This window comes from Cottoperca gobio, chromosome 6 (assembly GCF_900634415.1).
Source record: "Cottoperca gobio chromosome 6, fCotGob3.1, whole genome shotgun sequence".
Lineage (NCBI taxonomy): Eukaryota > Metazoa > Chordata > Actinopteri > Perciformes > Bovichtidae > Cottoperca > Cottoperca gobio.
In genome coordinates, this window is record NC_041360.1 from 24,880,090 (window position 1) to 24,903,464 (window position 23,375).

Sequence of the window (23,375 nt, forward strand, 5' to 3'; positions counted from 1 at the left end):
TAATTTGAAGTGAGTTTCAGTAAAAGTAACAATACCGCAGTGTGGAAATACTCAGTAACAAGTAAAAGTCAAAATCTTACTCACGTAAAAGAACAAAAGTATTAGCATCAAAATACACATTAAATATTATTAAATATATAAAAATAAATAGTAATAATATATATATATAAATAAATAGCATTAAATACAAAAATATTTCTTATGCAGAATGGCCAATTTCAGAATAATGCATATATATAATATTTTTTTGCTATTAATTCATTAATTATATAACTAGTGATAATTTATTTAAATCTATTGCAGCGTAGCTTAATCCATAATAACACAGCACAATTCATTCGTTTATTTTTTGTATTAATCATCTTAATCTACAAAGTAACTACTTTTGTCAGCAAGTGGTATAAAATGGAAATACCTCAAAATTGTACATGTGAGAAGCATGTGTCTGTCAAGATACAATCATTTGTCAAAAATAACCAAAATAAGTATGTCAGATTCTGACAATGGCGGCGTTAGATGTGTACGTGTCTGTGATTATACTAGCTCTGGGATTATTCTGAGAGCATAAGGTTTTGTTTGTAGAAAAAAGGAAGCAAATGTATGTTTTCAGGTCATTCATTTGACACACAGTCATAAAGCAAGAGTTAAAGGTTCCTAAAACGCACCAACAGTCTATTATGATGCGTACCTTGGTAATGCCAAGTGCTGCAATGTTCTGGCTGTAGGAGGTGGTGCCGTTTCCAGTCCCCCACAGTGCAGCCAGGATGCAGCCGATGCCTTCGACTGCGATCCCTCGGTTTATGGCGTGAGTCGGTGGAGGAGGGGCGCCAGACAAGCGAGCGCAGGCGTAGTAGTCGCCGATTGATTCCATGGTAGATGCCAAGACGCCCGCCATCATACCCAGCACTGAAGACACGCTGAATGTGGGCACACCCCATTGACCTATGTGTACAGAGTAGTATAGTACGTTTCCATTCATACAAATACAGAGGGTGGTCGGGGGGGTGCATACAGTTTGTGAAAAGACATTCCTCCAAAACTATTTAAGAGATTTATTGACAAGCAGCCGTACAAAACATCTGCCAGACTAAAGGTTTACATGACGCCATGTCCACTTTACTTGATCTGGTACATAAACATCTGAACACATCCTGCTAACATCATGCTGAGATTTTATTTCCTTACAATTTGCAACTCAAACCTCGGCAGTCCCTGCAGAAACCTTTGTGGGTTTTAGAATCCCTGAACGTAGGAAGCTGTTTCTCTGATCTGGTTTTAGCACCTGGCTCTCTTTTTCTTACAACTATGTACCAAAGCATCTGATTTAAGGGAGTTCTTCTTGATAACATTTGTTCAAGACGAGATGGTTTATTGAGCATCAGTACCCGACACATTGCATGGTTGCGTTTCATTTACGACGGGAGCGAGATGCAACAAGGTTCTCCATCTGGACTTAATTCAGGCGGTTACACACATACCGAACATACCTGCTCTCTTTTTACTTTACATTTTGCTCTTTCTTTTAGTGGCGTGGAGGCTTTTAACGGAGAGCTGCACTACGACATGAGCGCATTATCTTCGTTAGGATCGGGGTGTATTAGATACATCTTATTATCTTTCCACCTCAGCCAACAGTAAACACTTTACATTTATAAGTTGGAAAACTTAAATTTCCACTCAGGATTGTCTATCAATGTTCTACGCCGTATATTTGACGGCTCACTACTTTACAACAGTTTTAAAAGAAGTTGTTTTCATGCCACACACGCGCACAGGTGGGCCCCACCTTTGGGAACTTGAAAACACAGCTGGCATCTCTCGTTTATTTTTATTCCCCAGGCACTGTGAATATTGTGTAAATTGCTGATAATATATCATGTGTTGTATTGTGTATTAATGACATGCTGATTGTTCTCTTCACAGTTGTTTTTATGCATGTCTCTACACGAGTCATTCTCAGACATACTTTTATTCTAACCTTTAATTAAGTATATAAGACAACTACTTCATTAACCACAGGAAAGGTATGTTTTTTTAAGGCAGGTATCAACAAATGAATGTGTTAAGCGAGTGACAATTACTTGGAGAGCACGTATGTATGTCAAAATCTCGGGTTGATGACGCAAACACTCTGATTTGAACCTTTCGCAGGCATGCAGAAACATGCTCTCACATAAATTGCACCAGGAGACGCTTGATTAAAAATACATGAGTTCATATCCCTCCTAAACAAGTTTATTTAACAGCCACCTTGATTATAAATGCCTGCAATCAAAACTGTATGGCACAAATGTTTCAGCAGATCTTTTTAGTTATTATAAATATCCTTAATTCACAGCTGTTTATACAGACTGAATAATAAAATGTCTTGCCACAAACGTTGCTTACACACATTTGTGTTCACAGGGAACATGTTGTGTCTGCTATTATTAATGAACATTATTATATTATGTTCCTGTTGTTGTTGCAGATTGTTTTTGCTCAAATGTGGATGACATAGTCTGAGAGAATGCACCCAGCTGGTGCCATGTGTAAATAATCATAAAGGCATAACACTTTTCACCATTCACATTTATGAATAAGGGAACTGACCCCAAAATGACCTCGCAAGTATGTTTTCCCAACACCCCGAATCCTTAGATTGTTTTTGACACACATATGCGTTCAATATTTGGCAGAACAAAGGAGACGCAGTGAAATATACAGTATTTACATCACTGTGATACGTTGAAACCATGAACTGCTTAAATGATTAGGTTCATGAAATGTTCCTTGAAACTAAAGAACACATGAAAGTCCTGCACGAGTTGTTGCCACGTCATAGCCAACTGACTGTAAGGACACTTCTTGGCCCAGTGCGGTAATGAGAGAGTCATTTAACAAACGTATCATTATCATCATCCAGCAAACACTGATCGGTTTTATATTCGCTCCGAGAGATCCAGCAACATCTTGGGCAACTCACAGAGCCGTTGTGCAACCAGGGAGCAGAATGTCCCGTTGACATTTGGATGTTTGTCAAAGATGAAATTAAGGAGAGGCTTTCAAACGAGTCGAATACATTGTTTGAACCCACTGTTGACAATCAGGACACTTCATTACAGCAATAACTGAAAGATTTATTCCTTCGTCTGCAAAATATTTAATTATACAAAGAGTTGGCAAATAACAACTGTGTGGCAACTCCTAAAATCACGCTGTGAAATACACCCGTACATGTGAGCAGGGTTTCACCAAGTAGGCATGCAGGAAGGAAGCATGCACCATGCACTCACCTGGGTAAGGTACATGGAACCAAGGAGAGTTTCTCACGGCGTCCAGGCTGATGTCGGTCCTGGCGGAGAATCCGTACTCAGCGGACTTTGATGGAAAGACGTCGAAGATGGTCAGCAGGAAGCAAACCAGCCAGGCGCCACACATCCCGAACAAAGCCTAGAATGTATCATCAGTGTGTCAGTTCATTCATGCAGAAGTTCAACCGACATAAGACATTAGTGAAATGGTCTGGTGAGGCCGTGTTCACAGGTTTAAAGACTACAAACCTTGAAGCTATTGAGTAAAATACTAAACTCACCTACAGGCCTCACAAAGCCAACAATACCTGTCAGTCTGTGATTGTACATGTTCTGCTTCGTATCGCTGCTTTAGATGATGGACAACATCATTGAGATTGGGTTTTTTTGTGTTAGTCTTTTTAGGCTTTTACAAGATGTGAGTCATTCTGCCAATATGTGTAGAGCTGTCATTCACAAAGCTTTCAAACCATGAAGCCAAACTGACTCCGAGGCCTTTAGTTCCCTCACAGAGCTCCTGCGTCCAGCTTCAAAGCATGGCTGACCCACCTACAGGCTGCTTCCACCACCTGTTTGAGTTGTTGTTTTATCTCTTGTCACACTTTTTGCATACAAAGCAGCGGCACAGTGTCTGCTGAGTTATGATTGACAGCCACCAGTAGGTTGTGTATGTTGTACATTCTGCATGAATGTGAAGCAGGGTGGATGTTAATTAATAAGAGCATCTGTGCATGACTAAAAACCTATTCTTAGATCAATACTGGTTTAAAAACAATCTCTACCCGACAGTTAATAACTGCAGTCACAGGATAATGTTTGAAGAGCTTAGACGTTCATCCTCGAAAGACTTCGACTGGGTTTACGTTTACTTACGTCAAATGCAAACTCAGAATGACTCACTGCCCGCAAGAGAAAAGACACAATCCTGTAAGCCTCCCTGACATGAAGATGTTACCTGCTGTGCAAACAAACCTATTCTCTTTGACACTTCTACTTTGTTTAAACATGAAGAGTAGAGAGAAGAACAATTACAGCGTAGAACAAAAAGATGTTGAAGTAAGACGAATATACTGCATTTACTCTAAAATAAAAGTCAAGTCGCACTTATCTAGCTCTCTGTATCTGACTTAATTCAAGCACACATCAGTTGCCTTCTCATCTTTAGAAATGTAATCTTTGATTTTGTCATTTTGAACTATACAGAAACACATGTCTTGCATACTGGAATGTCAGACTTTGGCTTGATGTTGGATGATGTTTGCAGTGCGTTCTCATTTAAATGTCTTGTTGTTGTTGTACAGATGTTGTTGTTGTACAGATGTTGTTGTTGTACAGATGTTTTGAAGCCAGGCACATCTTTCATCAACAGGTTTTATGAGTTATGAAAATTATTATTATGTCTTTTTTTGATATAAGATGAGCAGAACGCACGAGACCTGGATAATGTTGGCAACTCACGGAGAAGAGCTTGAAGAGGGGATACTGGAAAACCTTCCACTTCTTATCCTTGTAAGTGATCATTGGAACATCGACTTTGCTGAGATACTGAGAGAACAGGAGGATCAGACAGACCGTGCTGTGGGAAAACAGAAGGACAAAACGTCTCACTCACAGTTGTTTCCACAAAAGCCTCGCGCTTAGTAATTCTGCTTAAGCATGGTATGCTTCCATGCATCACAGTTAGGGGGAGGCCAGAGCAAGTGAAAACATGCCATTTGACACAGCAGGCATGCCTGCATGATACTTAGGATTATGGGTAAGTAACAGTACGAGTGTGGCCTTAGTGGTGATTTGAACATTGTAAAATGCTCTCTGCTTTCATACTGTGCCTTAAGCACTTCACGATGTGCATGAAACACTGTTCTGGACCAATGCGAGCGTCACAGTGCATGCTATTTCAGTGGGAAACACTGTGCAGCCCGGGGAATACTAAGTTACTGCAAGAAAGAGGGAAGTTCCTTAGGCAAGTCACCCAAATCCAAGGTAAACATTTACATTGTAGTTAGAACAACGATCCGGATGAATTTATAACCGGAGCAGCGACCACAACTGTTTGAACATCTAGTTGAACCTAAAGAATGAAACATATGTGCATGAAGAAATCGTGTATGAAAAAAGCTGCACAGGACGCCTGAGGGGGAGAAGATGCAGGAGAGAAGAGATGTGATGGATTGACTTCCCTTCGTGTTTTCTTCAGCTGTGAGAGTCTGGAGCTTTCAGTCCCCTGAGGTGTCCCTGCAGTTGTTCCCAACATAAAACTCTCTTATCTAAACTAGGATATTGATCACATCACAAGATTTGACTCCGTAAATTAAATGTTTAGCTTTTAACAGATAGAGATCCAGTCTCATTTCCTTTGTAATGTGCACTTTTTACAATTAAATCCTGACTTGTCTGTAAGTGTTGAATAAAGGATGTCAACATTTTCTTGTTCATGTGTTGGAAATGGACTTCTTCATTTGCCCTGCACTGTGTCACATGTGAGAGTGGAGTCTCAGTACTGTGTGTGTTGGGAGTGTTGAATTACATGTGTCTGTGTCTCTGCTTCTGTGAGCTGATGGCTTTCCTGCACGGAGGAGACGGTAGCGGGGGGGGGGGGGGGGGGGTGGTTGTCCGGGCACCAGGGCTAAGTAGGATATGACTGATTACATCCACATATGGCACCAGGAGGGAGATGTGCTGAACCTTTTAAAACCCACAAGGATCACTCTGTGTAATGACTTTAGTCTGCATTGTCTGTAGACGGCGGCGGTAAATGAAGACAGATTTCATGGGGTTGGACAAGTTAGCAGCAACGGTAAAAGTCAATGTGGAACAGTGAGCTGCAGTTGTGCAGATTAGGTGGAGTTAAATTGTGCTTTGATAAAGAAAGAAAAATTGGAGAATTGACAATTTGATAGTGAATGAATGTTGCTGCACAGAAGCACAGCAATTAGATTAGACCTCTGCTTCTAGTAATGCTATTAGACTCCCATGTGTTCCCAGGTCTTATTTTACTGTACTGCATTTGTAAATGCTTAAGTTGCTTTGTTGAAATATATCCTCATTAATCTTATTATATCAATCAAGTATTGCAATGTTATCATTACTGCTAATCCCACTAAAGTATAAGATGACGTCCAGCACAGCCTCAGACACAGAGGTACGACAGGAGAGAGGATAAATATAATAAATTACTTACTGACACATAATTCTTGGACAGTTTTCTGAAAGATGATGTGAATCATATGTTACGGATCTCACACAACCCCCCAGATCTCAAGCCTGTCGAACACGTGTGGGAGATTTTGGACTCGTGTTGGGGAACATCATAAAAACACCAAGTGAGGGAATATCTTTTAACAGTCTTGGAACACTTTACTCTGGTCATGTCTGTGCACTTCAGTGCATACAAAGTATACACATACATACTACATACACCATCCACTCACAGAGCAGCGATTCCCCAGTGACCTCCGGACTTCTTCCCAGCTTCAATGAACAGCGACAGGCCGATGAGGTTGATGGTGGGAGCGATAGCCAGCGGGCCGATGTATTTTAGCACAAAACCCACCAGTCCGGAAAAACCCAGGACCATCTGGAGCAGAGAGGCCACCAGGATGGCTCCCTGGATCTGTGGACGACAAGGTCCGAACAACAGCATTGAGATACGTATGCTGGGCTTTCAGTACTCAACTGTTAATCATATAGCATGGTGTTCCTGCAGGCAGCCTCAAACTGCTTTACTCATAAACACACTGAACGGTTTTTACTATGTGCCATTTATGAGGTTAGCAGATGCTAACTATGTTTTCTAGTCGCTGGCAAAACATTTTAATTTATTTTCCTTTTGTTTTGGTATTTGAATTAACAGAGCTCTGAACAGAGAAACAAATATAAGATAATTAACTGTATTTTATTATCATTATTATTTATTATTATTATTATGATCATTATTATGTATTATTATTATCATTATCATTATTATGATCATTATTATTATTTATTATTATCATGTATTATTATTATTATTAATGTATTATTATTATTATAATTATTATAATAATTATTATTATTATTTATTATTATCATTATTATTTATTATTATCATTATTATTATCAATATTATTATCATAATTATTATTTTCATTTTTATTGTTATTGTTATTATCATTATTATCATTATTATCATTATTATTATTATCATTATTATCATTATTATCATTATTATCATTATTATAATAATAATAATAATAATAATAATTATTATTATTATTATTATTATTATTTCCATTATTATTATAATTATAATTATTATTATTATTATCATTATTATCATTATTATTATTATTATTATTATTATTATTATCATTATTATTATTATTATTATTATCATTATTATTATTATCATTATTATTATTATTCAGATCTGAGTAAAACAGTGAGGGGTGAACATAATAGAGTTATATGAACTTTGTTTATTTTCTGTTTATAAATGGTCTGTTTTATAAAGCATCTTCCTCCTTATAGAGCTCAGATTCTAGATGATGGTGTATTCAAACACATTCCATCCTAACTATAAGTTACACATAAATGTTGAGTTATGAGTTATAGTCAAACTAATTATATATTTCAATGTATTCCGGCTACATGTATGTGAAGGTGTTGTAACTGTACTTAGTCCTCTTTAGAGGCCCCTCTTTTGAAACATACATCTCTGACATGGAGAGACATGTCCCTGCTGACAAGTAGGAGAGATGTGAGAGAACAAAACATTTGACAATTTCAAATGCCGATTCACATTAAATGTGCTGAACCCAGTCGAGCATGAAAAGAGCTCCATTATAGCAAAACAACATCTTATATGATGGAATAATGTATTATTATTTATAATGAAAACAATGACTTATGACTGAAGAGTTTATATATTATTTTTACTTTTTGATTAAAATCCTACATTTGTTGAATGACCTAAAGGTTTCAAGACAAATGATCACATTCATCTGAATGTATCTTATATTCTGGCATATATATTTTAATATATATAAATATATATTATATATATATATATTAATATACATACAAATGTAAATGTTTTTCCCAACATGTTGTGTTAATGTTGTGTTGGGTCCAGTCTGTGGGTCAGGTTTAACCTATTTCAGGTGTTTTTTTTTCTTTTAAATATAAAAACATTTGTGAGTCTTGTGTGACCTAACTGTTCACGGATCAACTCCACTTTCACCTTTCACCTTTCACCTTTCACACATTTCCGCATTTTAACACACTTTTGAGTGGCAGAAGTTCAGTCCGTAGGGTTTGACTTGGAAAACGGAACAGAACAAGTACGGAGTGTGGACCGGTACTTTGAGAGGTGCCACAGTTCGCCACCTAGACACTGCCGAGGCGCCCTTGAGCAAGGCACCAGACCCCCACGCTGCTCCCTGAGCGCTGCATAGTAGCTGCCCACTGCTCCTACTACTAAGATGTGATGATGTCTGAACGTCACTGTGTGTGTGTGTGTGCTGAGAACATGTGTGACGATACAAATCCTCCATTTCAACTTTTTACTGGCATTTAAAATGATTTTTCCATTTCAATCATTTGAAACACTTTAATTTGAACTAAAACAAAGATTCTGGTCGTCTAGCTTATTATAAGTGAACAATATAGAACATTTCAGTACTTGCACATCTCTTTTGTGAGCTTCCTGGATGCACAAACATTTACAGAATGTTATGAACCATATGACTGTTTCTATCATCATGCAAACAATAAGGTGTGACAAATGATCCATATCCTTTCCCTTAAATCCATCAGTGCTGCCAAAGTGACTGATTGGATTCCCTGCCGGGGCACACAGGGTGAATAGATGAGCGTCATCTTTTGGCTCATGTAAATATCTTACATACCTCACGCATTCGTGACATCCAGACCTCGCCAGAATCCTCCATTTGCAGCGGGCTGCTGCTGCTGTTCTGCAGCTGCACGGACAGCAGCACAGATGCTTTCGGGGCTGGACACTGCCACTTGGGCAGAGCGAGAATGGCCAGGGTCGGAGTGATGAAGCTGAACGTTCCACCCTGGAGTATGGGTAATCTGCAAGGGGACAGGGTTAAAGGTCAAAGGTCACCGGACCAAATAATGCCGGGTCTCACCTGACCTGCATCAGTTCAAAGGGAGAGCTGAGAATGTTAATGAGCTCGTTGCTTTTCTCACAGACCTGGATTCTGCTCAGCGCAGGCTTTTCGGGTGTGGTTAAACGTTACAAGATTTTGGTTCTAATTTAACAATATGAAGCAGTTTTGGTCACTTAAAGTAGAGGTTCTCAGTGTTTTGGGCTCGTGACACCAAATACTGAAATATCTGTGTTTACACACAATTTCGCCCCAAATATGAAGGTTTTGGGTCATTTTTTAACCATTTCAGGTGTTTGGGTCATACTTGACCTGTAGTCCCAGGTTTCTTTTGTTTTTAATAAAAGAATAATGTCGCATTTTTAACATACTTTCAAGTGTTTATCTTTTTAACCATTCGCAACCCTCAGATTAAACGTGAGATCTCAGCTCCCTGGTTTGACTGACAGACATCATTGCCCCTTTTTTTAAACATCTGCACTAACCCTGTGTGGTCATACATTTCCTCTATACATTTGTTTTCTCTTCAAAGGTTTCTGATCATGTTTTCCATGTAGAAATCTCTCCAAAGTTTAAAGATAATACTCCTTTCAAAGACTGAAGTTAAGTTGGTTAAAACTTAAATGGAAACACGTGTTCACAGCGTCTTTGCATGAGATACTGATAATGTGTCTTGCTGTGCTGCAGCGTATGCGTTCCTATGCACTTTTGTTTTGTTGTGTTTCCTTGTATTCCTTTGTTTCATAAAGTTTTTCATAGCACAGTTTTGAGAGTTGCAATACAAAAAAAACAAAGATTAAGTTGCTTTTTATTCAATGTCAAAGTGTCAGCTTGGATCCCACTTTTGTCCCTTTAAATGTTTGCCAAACTGTGTAGGTGGAGAACTCTAACACAAGCTATGTGCTCTCTGGTGCAGCAGTGGGGGCAGGAGAGTGTGTATTGCACTGCTTGTGTGGGAGGCAGCTGCACTGCGGGAAGGCGTACAGATTGATGCTTTAGTTTTATAAGGAGCCAAACAGCTCCCATGATTTCAAACCTCTACTAAGAGAGAAAAGCCACAAATTAAGTTATGTAAACTTTGGAGATCCCAAGGCTTTAAGGAAAACTATTCTGGAACTGATGCCGAAGAGTAAATCTCGTTTCCTCTGTTAGCGTCACTTAGAGCCCGTTTACGGTGCACATGGATGTTGTGCGTGAAGATTGTGGAACTAACACAGGACTATTGGAAGGAGTCAGTGTGTGTAGGGAAAGTGTTGGACCTCATCATCTAAAATGTAAAACATCCAGGGCTTTTATATAATAGAATAATAATAGAATACACTGGAGTTCCCTTCATCTTGGGAACATTTGAAGCTGCTGTAAATCTTATATCCACAGAGTGTGAGAATACAGAGGAAGTTCACACACAACCAGACTTCACTGGTGCTTTGAGACGATGACGTGGGGTTACCTGGTACCGACGGCCGTCTGGAGCAGCGTGCATAATCCCGACACGAAGAATATGGTGGAGATGAGCTGGCTTTTGGCGATGTTGTTGTCTTTTATACAGAGCGGCTCGGCCAGGATCAGTGGGACCGCGATGATGCCCCCGAACGCCAGGATGTAATGCTGCAGAGGCAGGTAAATACACTTAGGGAATCTTTGAATTCAAATGATTCCTGTCTTCTGTTTTCCTCTGGTCTTTATTTTGAGATGTAAATAGGAAATATTTTCTCTGTATCCAAGAAGTTTGTCTTCATTGCTTTCTTTTGCAAAGGATGTCTTCTGAAACCACACACTGCAAGGAATAAGTGAGATGCTAAAAGCTTTTTTAAAGTTGCAGAGTTCCTGCTTTGCAAATAAAGCAAACTGCAGCAACAACTCCGTGCAGCTGATCTCCTCCATTAAAACAAAATGAAAGAAGTATTGATGTCTAAATGCAAACCTTTGGTACAGTGATATAGAAACAATTCTCCTCACAATTTAGCCTTTGACAGCAACAATAAAGACTTTGCAAAAACAAAACATTTGAATGTTTTCTCATGTGCCATCTCTCCAGTTCAGTTTAGGAAACCAAAGCCAAAGTTTACTACTTTAAAGTATTAACTGGCTATATATCACAGCTGCGTGTTACGGCGAGTGACCTCTTGACAACTGGAGACGATTGAGAGAGCAGACTCAGAAACGAGCGTGCGCATGGGATCGTAAGCGCCTTGTCTTTCTGTTGACCTGCAACACACTTCCATAGGCCAGCACACTCTACCTATGTGTGTGTGTGTGTGTGTGTGTGTGTGTGTGTGTGTGTGTGTGTGTGTGTGTGTGTGTGTGTGTGTGTGTGAGATTACAAAATAATTTGGATAAAGGGTAAAAATTGAAGGCAGATGTTGATAGATCACAAGATTTATGGGGGTGTTTTCAAACCTACAACTCCCATAAATCAGGGGGAGATCTGGTCACTCTCTGGTCAGTTTCATGACTGGAAACTGGGAGGAGGATTCCTAAAGGAAGACGGCTGCTTTGTTGATTTATTAATTGTATTGAGAATGACCCCAAAGGTATTTAAATAAGTGTTATATATGTGAAATGATTACATGAGATGTGCATGCTCCCAAAACATCTGATCTGATGACCTCACATCGATGAGCCACACCTTGTCCTGTCGCCACGGTCGTGAACACGTCTACGGTAAGTGTGGTTGTGGGCGTGTGAAGTGTAAGATGCTTGTAATAAATCTAAATAATTTCAAGGAGGAGACCAACTGATAACTCTGGTGACATGTTGTTCAACATTCAGAAACGCTGGCCGGTGAACGTTGCTGTTTAACGATCCTGCAGATTTAAAACGCATCATTTAATGATGCGATAAAGTCAAACATCCATGTTTTTGTTGACTCTGAGGTGACCCAAATAACATGTACACATGTGGTCTTTTGACTTAGTTTCAGTCAGCGTTGAGAATTTACAGCTCTTCAACCACCAGGGAATTTACAGCACTTGGACTCTTCCTGTTATGTTTCTCCTGTTTGGCCGAAGCGAGTCTCTAAAGTGAATGAAATATGCTTCATCCGGTGTTAACAAGCACAGACATTTGTTGATAGACCCTAAAGATGGTCATTGCTGTCATCTTTAATATCTAGATGTCTTCAACAAAAACAAACATACACATGTGAGCCATTTTAAAGATGCTTTATGTTTCCTAACTAACACTAACTCGGCTTGTGAGCCTCACCGTTAATCCAGCAGTGCAGCCCGGGTAATAAACTTCAAGATACATTCAGTGGCACTATTTTACAACATAAAATTAGGGCAGCCACAATCACAATATCCAAAATACTGCATAAAACATATGTTTTAAATGGAAAACAGCATAATCACCCCCAAAGAACGCATCAGGGTGCCATGATGCTGATGTTTGAGGCGACAAAAACAAAATGAGAAGCTGCAGTACAATGGAGATCCTTGTGTATAAAGGTTGTTGCAGCTGTTAGCGTAAAAGGGTTTTACTGGGAGGAACAGTAAACTTCTCTTCTCCAGTTTCTTTTTCTTCCAGTTTTGTGTTTTGAATCGTTCACAGGGTCACGGGGTGGAAACACCGGGCCACTCCTGAACTCGTACTGATCCTCGTTATTATTTTACAACGAGATGTAACTGTGTACGGAAATGAAACAAACATGTGTTATAGTACTGCAGGTTTCCTCCATAGGGTATTAGACTATAATTAAGAGTTAATGCAAAGTTATTTTTAAAGAAATGCACGTAAATAATTACCAAAAAACTGCTTTGAACAGATATGTGTGTTTCTTTATCCCTGGAAGGAAAAGTCATCAAATGATTCTTTTAAAATAGTAGAAAGTACCACACACCCCCAAAAACACCATGTTATTTGCTTGTGGTTCAGCATAGGGTCTGGTATGCACAAGAAAACTGAAGATATTATGTAAAATTGGTGATTCATAACCAACTCTTCAAAGTGTATCCATTCTGCAGGGCTTCCTTGTAACGGATTGTACTGCATGATTCGAATGTCACGGCTGCTCAAACTCATGACCTTCTGGTCTTCTGAGTTTTATAATGAAGACGCAAGAAGCTATTTTCCTCCCGTCCTTTCTCCTGTACACCTCCCTGTCTCTTTCATTGTTCTGTTGAGAGCACCTGAAGTAATCTAAAACAAGTTCTGTGCTTCAATTTGGGATTTAGAAGTTTAATTTACTGTCAAATGTTTCACAGCTGCTGGATCAGAGGACGTCAGGCTTAATGTCAAAATCAAATCCTTGTGGATTACTGATTTATTGTATGTAACAGCTTCTTACAAATGACTTTATTACAAGATTGTGAATAAATCAGACGTTTAGAACAGGACAGATTTGTGAGCTGTGTTGCTTTCAGGACACGAAGCAGGAAGAGGGAGTTAAGTAAGTATTTGTGCAAAAAAAGAAACGGCCTCGATATGTTGGGAAACAGCTCGGTTGATAAAATAGGATTAGAGTTGAGAAATGCCCCAGGCTGATGTGTTTACAGTAAGTAGGAAGATATCACACTGACTTGATAACAATGATGTTACTTAAGGCATGCACCCGTTTACTAGCAGAATGTGCATCAATTCACTTTTACAACTTTTTTATCAACGACTGTACTTATACTATTCTGATTCTAATTCTGATTTTGTAAAAGTATTTCAAATAGTTGTTTTCTGCTCAATATATGTACATCATATTCACAATACTACACTTTACTACATTACTGTACACTTAAAAGTGTTATATTGCATAATGTTTAGAGCTCCACCAATCAATATTATTTATTTTAGTATTGAATTAAACAACGTTTGCAGGAACAAACCAATAAAGACCTTTTGAGCGTTTTATGCTCTTTCAGCTCATTTCTTGTTTGTTTGTTTCGGAACATTTATTGTACGGTTCAGTCTCATTACTCGCATCAACCTCCAGCAGCATCAGGCAGCTGTTTCAGAGAACAAGCCTTACTAAAAACAGTGTACACTACATGCACTTAAAGGCAGGTAAAGCTATCAACCAGCTAGCTAAGATAGCTAGCATCTTGGAGTCCAAAACTTAACATAGTGATAGTTTGTGTATGCTTATTTGTTTTGTATTCCTGCAGCAGAGGACGAGGACTTCTAATACTTTCACACAGGACCAAACAAGCCATGAGATTAATTTACCTGGAAGCCAAGCAGGATGCAGAGGTACCAAGGCGGCCGGTCATTGAGGGAGTAAACCAACTCTGCATCTTTGTCCACAGTCTCCTCCAGCGCTTCTGTGTGCGGTTCCTCAATGTCAACTGTCAGCTGTGGCTGTTCATCACCGTCTTTGACCTTGGACCCAAACAAAGCAAAAGTATCAAGTCATCAATCCAAGCTCATTACGCCAACATTATTTGGAGACCAACTCCCAGACTGTTGCTCTGAGCAAAGCAGAGAAACAGTTAAACATTTCATAATGGATTTGTTTTTTATTTGTCTTTGAAACTGTAACTCTGGGAAATCTTTCTATCTTCACTGTAATTTGGAGCTGTTGATTTTGTTAGGCTCAGATGAAAGACATAAAACCGATTGTACGCAGTTCGTGTGAGAAACGATGTGTGGAACGTCCATGTGGGCGATAGTGGAGGGCAGTTGGGGTGAACAACATACCATCTCCCACATTCTATCAAGATGCTGATAAAAGTGCTGGAAGTTTCCTCCCACACAGCATTTCTTTACCTTTTTATAGCCAAATCTTTTTGTTTTTAATTAAAGAGAATGTGTTTTTGAAGGAGAGAGCGGAGGGAAATGTCATAATGCAACATACATTACTGTCAAGTTCAGAGAATACAACAGCATTTTAAACGTGAAGACGGGAGGCTTTGACGAGGAGGCACTGAGTTTGCTGCAACTTAGAGAAGATTTGCATCCAAAGCTGTGCAGAAGAACATGAAGAGAGGATGTTTGGAGAGCAATCACATGCAGAACAGCTCCATGTGCTTGTTGTTAAACTTAAGATGAGAGATACAAGTAGATCTCTGCATTGATATTTTATAATGTGTGTTTGTGTGTCAATTTAATCAAGGCAATGTAATGCTTGTAAGGTAATAGTTTGCAGACGACCACTACCTTTATGTGGTTAAGTTATGCATTTTCAAATCCTACACTGAGTGGTTTTAAGTGTCTAATGAACAGTTATAGTTATCCCTGGTGAAGCCTCAGGTGTAGTTCTGTTGTACTAACTGTTGGTATTTAATATTTATCTTGTTGGGACTGGGCGAGGTTTACTTTCTGATTGTCCAGACAAAACGCTGAGCAGTTTACACATCACTTTAAAGGCAGTTTTTCCACATCCAGGGATGAGTTTGTGTACCCACATAGCGCTGGTGATGTAAAGTACTTTACATTGACGTGTCCACTGACATTGTCTTCAACTTGTGCTAGATTCACCTCAACAATATTGCAAACACCTTCTTCCCCTTGAAATCATTTTGTTCTGGGGAAGACATGTTTTTTTATTTGCCATCTAAATCATTTTGGAAAGATCAAGAACAAGACAAATCATAGAAATGTGAGGGAAATGGATATGAAGTGTGGTCCTCTGGTCTTTAGGTACGTAACAATGCATGTTCTGTATTTCTACAGACTATTCAAAGACAGATAGAGACAGAAAATATAAATATACATGATGTTTGAGTTGTCCAAGTACATGGAGTGGCCAGGATAACCTCTGATTGAGCCGTACTGCCAGGGAAGATGTCAAAATAAAAGCTAGGACACTATTCTGTTTAAACAGACTTATACATTTTTATATAACGCCAGATTTCCACGTTTTCACTTGTCCCTAAACATTACTTGGAGCGGACAAATGCATTACATGAGTCTCCTACCTCCACATCTAAATGACGTAACAAAATCCACATGCATCAGGTGACTCATGCTCACAGATTCAGCCAGTGGAAAATGAAAGAAATTGACATTAACATGCAAAGGAAGGATTTCAACTGCAAATGTTGGACTGGATTCATGAAGTTATAAAGATAATATATTAAAGATGCATTACAAAAAATTCTAAAAAAGTATTTGTAAATCATATTGTTACTTCTGTATGATTAAACACACATATGCTGCTTCTAAAAATATTTATCTTCATAGGTTAGAAACCCATATTCAGCCATATTTGGTGTGAATGTGTCCCTGTTCTGTCCGGGGATTTTATGGGAATTCTTTTGCTGTCCTTTGGGAACAAGTAATAGCTGATGATGGATGACTGAGCATGACTCGAATCAAACACTAATAAGACAGAGTGATCATTCTACCGGATATATGTGAGACCATGGGGCTGCGTTCAAATACAAAGAGGTTAACTCCCTCTTAAAACAGACCACAGGGGACACATCACCTTCCTTGTGGGTCTGTATAAATACTTTCAGGTTGTCTGAAGTGTTAGTATGCCTGGTTTGGTTATACCAAGTCATAGAATTACACATTTAGTTCTCTAGCCTTTACTCTGCGCTACGATAAAATTGGTACCACAAACTTTTCAGGATTATTTATTATCTAGAATGTATTTGAGTACACAGTTTATGACGGGACACCCCGTGTGAGTCATGAGGTGTCTTCAAATACAAAGAGGTCAGTTTCCTGTTAACACAGTCCACATGGGACAGATCAGTTTTCAGAGGATTTGTACAAACTCTATCGAGAACGTGTCTTGGAGTGTCAGAGAGGTGTTTTAAAGGCGGGACAGGTGGTATAGGAGGTAGAGACATATGACATGTCAAAGACAGGGTGTAACAAATGTGGCATCTTCTAAGAAAAGAAACCAATACAATAAGGATGAACTTTACATTAAACCTTAAAATTAAAGATTGTAGGGAACCAACAGAAGCAACCGTTCAGGTAATTTCCTCCCAAATCACAATAAAGAGAAATCAATAGCATTGCCGTTTAAGAAGAACATTAAACTTCTCTCTGTGATGTGGGTTAAAACCATACCTCTAACCCTAAACTCAATTCAAACCCTGGAGGAAACGACAATAAGAAACTGATTGCTTATGTTTCTGCACTGTGTGCTGTTTATCTCAGCCTTAATTTGCCAAATTTAGGATTTATTAAGTGTACCTGTTACCACCAAATATATTACTGCAAATAAGTGCAAGTATGTAAGTGCAAGAGTAAGAAAATAGCTTTTAAAACCCAGCACCAGTAACGTCATGTTCCTCAGTTAACACAGTATAAACAAACTACTTTTGAGTCAACAGGTCAAAGATGTTCTCCATCTCACCACCAGAAAACAGTCTTACATAAGTCAAATGTTCACTAGAATAGACTTTGTATGTATTTTCTTTTTAGATGTTCATCCTTTTGAATCCACATCAAATATGTCCCACTACAGGCAGCACATATGATGCAATCCAGACTCACATCAAGGTCCCACGACCGGGAACATGCTGTAGCCGTCGCTCTAAAGCCACAATTAGCACTTTGTCGTGTCTCACTCAAGAGTCACATGACAGAGTCAAACCATGCAAATGTGGATCCATCTGCATCGCATTTACTCCGTCTTTGATTTGCTCTCACGTCACAAAGTTCTCAGCAGGTACTGTACACACACACACACACACATGTTTTCTTCAGTGATTGCGTGGACATTTGCTTCCATCTAGTGGTTCTCTACCCGCACTCAGCACAGGAGAGGAGAACATGAAAGAGCCTCATAACTAGTGGTGGAGCAATTGTTTCTACTGTTTCCCTTATAAGGGTCAGTTAACCAACACCACAAAAACAAATCTAGACATGCTGGATGGTTTTATTATTCTAAGTTTTGAGATTGTGCTTCTGATATGTAATTTTAAAAAAGAACAGACCTCTTTGTGTAATAGGAACTACTTTCTAGCAGTCACTCTGAAAACAGTGTTTTCTGTGGATTATCTAGAATAAAGATAACATTTTTGATGATAGAGGCTTTTGTATTGGGACGGTAACAGAGAGGCAGGTGTCTTAATACCCTCGGGGATGAAGACAATATTTGATTACAGTAGGAGACATTAGCTGCATGTCATCCCTCCTCATATCTCATCATAACTCTACTGTGCTGCACCAACTTATAAATGAAAGAATGTCCAAAATGCAAATAAATACAATAAAAATGGCTGCATGCCATCAGGGAGGAAAATGTGTTTTTCGGTTAACATGAAAAAGTAGCATTGTTAATGACAAATACACAAAAATACAAATAAAAGCTCAATTTATAGTACTAGCACTAAGTCTTAGCAGTAACATGTACGTTAATATCAAATATAAATGACTAACTGTGATGAACTAACAGTTTCAACGTGTGTTTTAATGTTTTTGATGTTCCCAGTGGAGGTCTGACTATTTCAATGTACTTCTACTGTAAGTGCTTTATACTCCAGGGGGCCAGGGGCACCAGGGACTGCTGTTCACATCTGGGTTTAAGGTATGCAAAGATTGTAGTTTTGGTTGCATATTAATAGAGTAAACTTTTGGTTCAGTTCACTATGTAGTTTCGCAATATCAAGACCACAATCTTCCCCTAACCTTAACTTTAGGGGTTTAACATAACTATAAACATTTTAATGATGCCACAAGCAGATGTCCACATGTTGTGACTTGGCAGATACTTCTATTAACAATGGAATGAACTCATTGTTTGCTTCCTAATTATAACACTAGTCACCAATAACCAACACCAATTAGAACACTATGTTCCTCTTAAAGGAAGCAGTCATCTAAAAAAGGTACTCTGGTGGAGTCCCGGTGCTTTAATAGATAAATAGAGACGGGTGGTGCTGTGAGCGTGGTTAATCATCGCTGATGCTAACCAGTGTGATTATTTAGCGTACAGCATCATGTGCTGAGATGTGTGCCCTCAGCTATGACGATATGGATGGATGAAATTGAGCGTGGGAAGACCAATCAGTTTGCTGGCTGCATGGATGAGCTACAAGAGGCTCTTTTAGTCAGCGACTGTAAAGCACACTGAAGGAAGAGCTCCTTTAATGACGCTGTGATGCAGAAAGACAAGTGTTTTTAGTTTCTGGATGACTGATTCTCTCCTGTTTGCAGCACCTGCAAACTTTTATGTGGATTCAAAATGAGATTATTGCTCGGTGTAATGGAGAGAACAAAGTGGTTTTAGGATGTTAATGTGAAGAATGTTACGGTCACAGCATGTGATAGAATATAATGATGTTGTAAAGCAACACAGAGGACAGTCTTCTGCATATATAAAATAGAGATTAAAGCAACAAAACAAAGAGTATACTTAGTAACTTCCTGTGTTTTCACATTGTATTCCAGAGGCTGGTTTCTAGTAGCGTGTACCTGAAGGGTTTTTTCTTTGAGTAAGGGTGTGCACTGTAAATCCACAACTGAACACTCGTCACTCAACTGTTCGTGATTTCACCTGAAGTTGGGGTCATGCCTACTCAGGCAAACACAGCAACATCCGCTCATCGTTCACATTTACCTTCGTTGATGTGTATGGTTCATGCCGGCCTTTTTACCTTGATAGCCAAATCAGTATCTCCATATTAAATATCAATGTTTTACCTATAAAAAATGCCATCAACCTTCTTCATGTCTGTCCACATACTGTAAACTGGGATGCACATACAATAGGAACAAGAAGAAACGCTAATAGTTGTTTTGTTTTTTTACAAAATGTTAAATTGGATACAGTTTAAAACTTTTTAACATCAAATGTCTTCATTTTGTCAAAACGCTCGACGTCTGTCCCAACTTCAACTGATGTTGGACGAGACACGTCAATCAAACTGTTCTGTCGTTGACCCTCTCTCACGGGACTCGCAGACAAGCAGGTGACTTTGCGTTTATTGATTTCCACACTCTCATATCAACAAGCATGCACACAGTGCCATATTCAATAACACAAACTACTATTGGACATATTCTCTTGTTTTAAACACATATTTGCCATTACTTTCATTTGTTGGCCATACTTTCATAAACATAATGGCTTTTCTATTTGGTTTTGTATTTAGTACATCCTGCCCATAAAAGTCACTTTCTATTAATTATAATAGAAATTATATATTCTAGTACTAGCACAGTATTTACAAACATGTACAATGTTTGCAGAATGTGTCCCTTGTATTAAGAACAATTTAAAACTAGAATAAACATATTATCACCAGCAATAAAATCAAGATCAAGGGTCACAGCACCTGAACCATGACAGTGTTCTATTTTTTAAACAATACTAAAGTCCACCTAAAAGTAATGTGAGATGTGAGCTATGCAGAGAGTAGGACGGATTTTTCTCCTCACATGAAGTAAGTCCTTGTTTTTGGAGTTTAGCCTCTATCCTGTGACGATACCTGAAACCCTGAATTGGTTTCTATTACACTCAAACAAAAGTTCACTTGTACAAATGGAAAGAAATATGGCAAAAACTCAGCTGCTTCGTCATTCCACTGTTCTGCACTCTAAACGTGTCACTGCTGGGATTTCTCAAAGAGGCTGCAGCTCCAGGAAGAAGACTTATTTTAAAATGCATCTTATGAACGACTGCTGAAGTGTAAATCCCCAAAAAAAGACAACTTAATCTGGATGCCGAAGTTAGCAAACTGGATTGATTTATGAAAGTTAGAAATCCTAGTTCAACATCTTTGAATTCATTGTATGTTAAAGTCTCTCGTGGAGCTTTTGTGTAGGAGTGTCAGGTAGCACACAATACAGGGATTATAGTAATAATAATAATAAATGAGTTCCCCTGTTCCTTTGCCTGAACTATTCTTTCTGATGTTGGGACATACTGACGTGTTCACCCACCTGCAAACGAAGCTGCGCTGTTTGTTTGGTGTTCCCATTTATTTCAAATTCTTCAGTTAATCGGGATGGGACAGGAAAAGGGGACACGTCAACCCCGGGCTCAGCTGTGTACACTTACAAACCCCATGCAGTCAGGCCTTTACAACACACAAACCACACGTCCCCGCTTCAATAACCTTTATCCACTTTCTTAGTTTCATCAAAGAGCATCTTGTAAGTTCAGCACGGAGCTCTTTGATGCGTCTCAACTACAAGGCTGATATTTGCCACAAACTTTAAAACCGTGCAATCGATTCCACTGAAATGTCCCGACTTTTGTGGAACACGTTCACACTTTGGTCATTTCACATTCCACAGTGGCTTACATTTAGCTGCTGCAGTGTGAGACATAGCACTGTACTGTATTTATCGTTCTCTTGGTCTGTTAGTAAAAGCAACTTTTTATATTAAAATGACTCATAATGGAACGTTTTGGATGTGGCTCACACAGTGTTTGTTTGACACTTTGATGTCACAAATGACAAACTGAAGAGAGATTTAAGATGACACTACACTTACCCCAAACGCAGGGTTGACCGTCCCCTGCTCTGTGAGTCCCAGCTCGATCTTCTCCTCTGTCGTGAGACGCATTGTGACAAGAACTGAGCCCAGATGGTTGTTTCTCGACGAAGTGGACTCCACACAGATCAACAAACACACAAGGTGGGAGTGAAACTCTGACTGACCACGTCAACGACTGCCTCACGTCGGCAGGGAAACGTATCACAGTCAGAAGGAGGCTCAGTTATTTTGTAATCTCCTCTGTGGCTGTGAAGTGTCTCTGGTCTGCTGCTGAGCCATGTAGGCTTTAGTTACTCTGACGGTCATGTGCCTGCTGTTGTGTGACGATGAATCCTATGAGAGGAGACAAGCACGTTGTCACATGAATCTTTCATTGTTCACGCTCATTATTAAGATCTTCTCTTATCAAAAAGTTTGGAGTTACACATTCAGGTGACTGCGTGGAGTTTCAGAAGATCAAGCTCTGATGTGATTATTGGGGGTTTAAGATACAGCAGCTCACCTGCACTACAATGGACGCCATGTTATCATGTGTCACACTATGAAACTTTGAGGCAGGAGGACATTGTCATGAGTATTAATTAATGATCAGATCATTGTGTTATGCTGCAGGACTGAAGTGTACTGATGATGTGTTCATTCCCCTCCAGCCTCCTGTACGTTTCATATTGTGCACCTTTGTTACAACCTAAAATAATGTTTTATTAAGTTTTAATTTAAAAACAGTACTTCAACAATATTAGCTTGAATGTGGAATGTTTTCAGTATTTATTGTTATGTATGCTCTACTAATTTGCTAAATGCAAATATGTTTTTCCCCTAATGTAATGCTAATTTTGTTTTTTAATTAACCCCTTTACAGGGGGCCAGATGTAGTGATTTGGGGGCTCTAGGTAAACACCGTCTGTCTTTACTTTTCACCCTTTCTCTATCTGGTAGTATTACAAAAAAATTAATCTGAAATAAAACCAATAACTATTAATCAAAACTATTGATGTCGCCAGTAAAAGTGGAGAGTGAAAGAGCGGCATCATCAGCATAATGTCGGCTCGTTAAATTGATTTAACGTCAAGGTGGAGCTTTTAATTTGAATGTAATGCTGCATAGTTGAATGAATTATAATACATTATTATTTTAATTCCAAACATTTCTCTCAGGTAAATGTAGTATTTCTTTGGGTGCTTTTTGTAAGTTATTTAAGGGTACAGTACTTAGAATAGTGACTACATGGTCACACAGTCTAGAGTCTTGTTCCTTCACATCACAGCTGCTGCGTGTTAAGCATTTCTAACCCTCATGTTCGGTCCTTACACTCTTTATGATCATCTGACCTGAAAAAGCACGTATCCTCCGTGTTCTTATTTCCACACATGCTCTGGATGTATGTAAATAGAAACCCTCTGAATACTATGTTTAACATCATGTCAAATGGGAAAACTGTTTTCTTGCTCAGAAACGAGAAATCAATTCCCTCCTGTGTCATAGCAGATCTGGGAGACTTGTCATGAGAGTGGCGTTGAGAAAAGGTTCTGCAGGACCAGATTCTCCTTTTTATTTACTCACATTACCGTACGTTTGTGTTACATGTCGTGCTCAGTCTGATAAAGACGAAGGTGTCTCACTTTGAAAG

General features: G+C 38.9%; 1 protein-coding gene across 1 annotated transcript in view; it reads right to left on the reverse strand.

Moving 5' to 3' along the window:
• The window catches only part of LOC115009761 (solute carrier family 23 member 2), a 34,463-nt gene extending 12,525 nt beyond the window's left edge, over window positions 1-21,938 (reverse strand). The window contains exons 1-8 of the mRNA XM_029433979.1: window positions 21,743-21,938; window positions 14,564-14,716; window positions 10,857-11,014; window positions 9,182-9,368; window positions 6,725-6,906; window positions 4,752-4,869; window positions 3,276-3,432; window positions 689-942 (exon numbers count right to left, since the gene is read on the reverse strand). Of these exons, the coding sequence (XP_029289839.1) occupies window positions 689-942; window positions 3,276-3,432; window positions 4,752-4,869; window positions 6,725-6,906; window positions 9,182-9,368; window positions 10,857-11,014; window positions 14,564-14,716; window positions 21,743-21,814 (1,281 nt within the window). The 5' untranslated portion in view covers window positions 21,815-21,938. The remainder of the gene's footprint in view (window positions 1-688; window positions 943-3,275; window positions 3,433-4,751; window positions 4,870-6,724; window positions 6,907-9,181; window positions 9,369-10,856; window positions 11,015-14,563; window positions 14,717-21,742) is intronic.
• Between the last annotated feature and the right edge of the window lie 1,437 nt (window positions 21,939-23,375).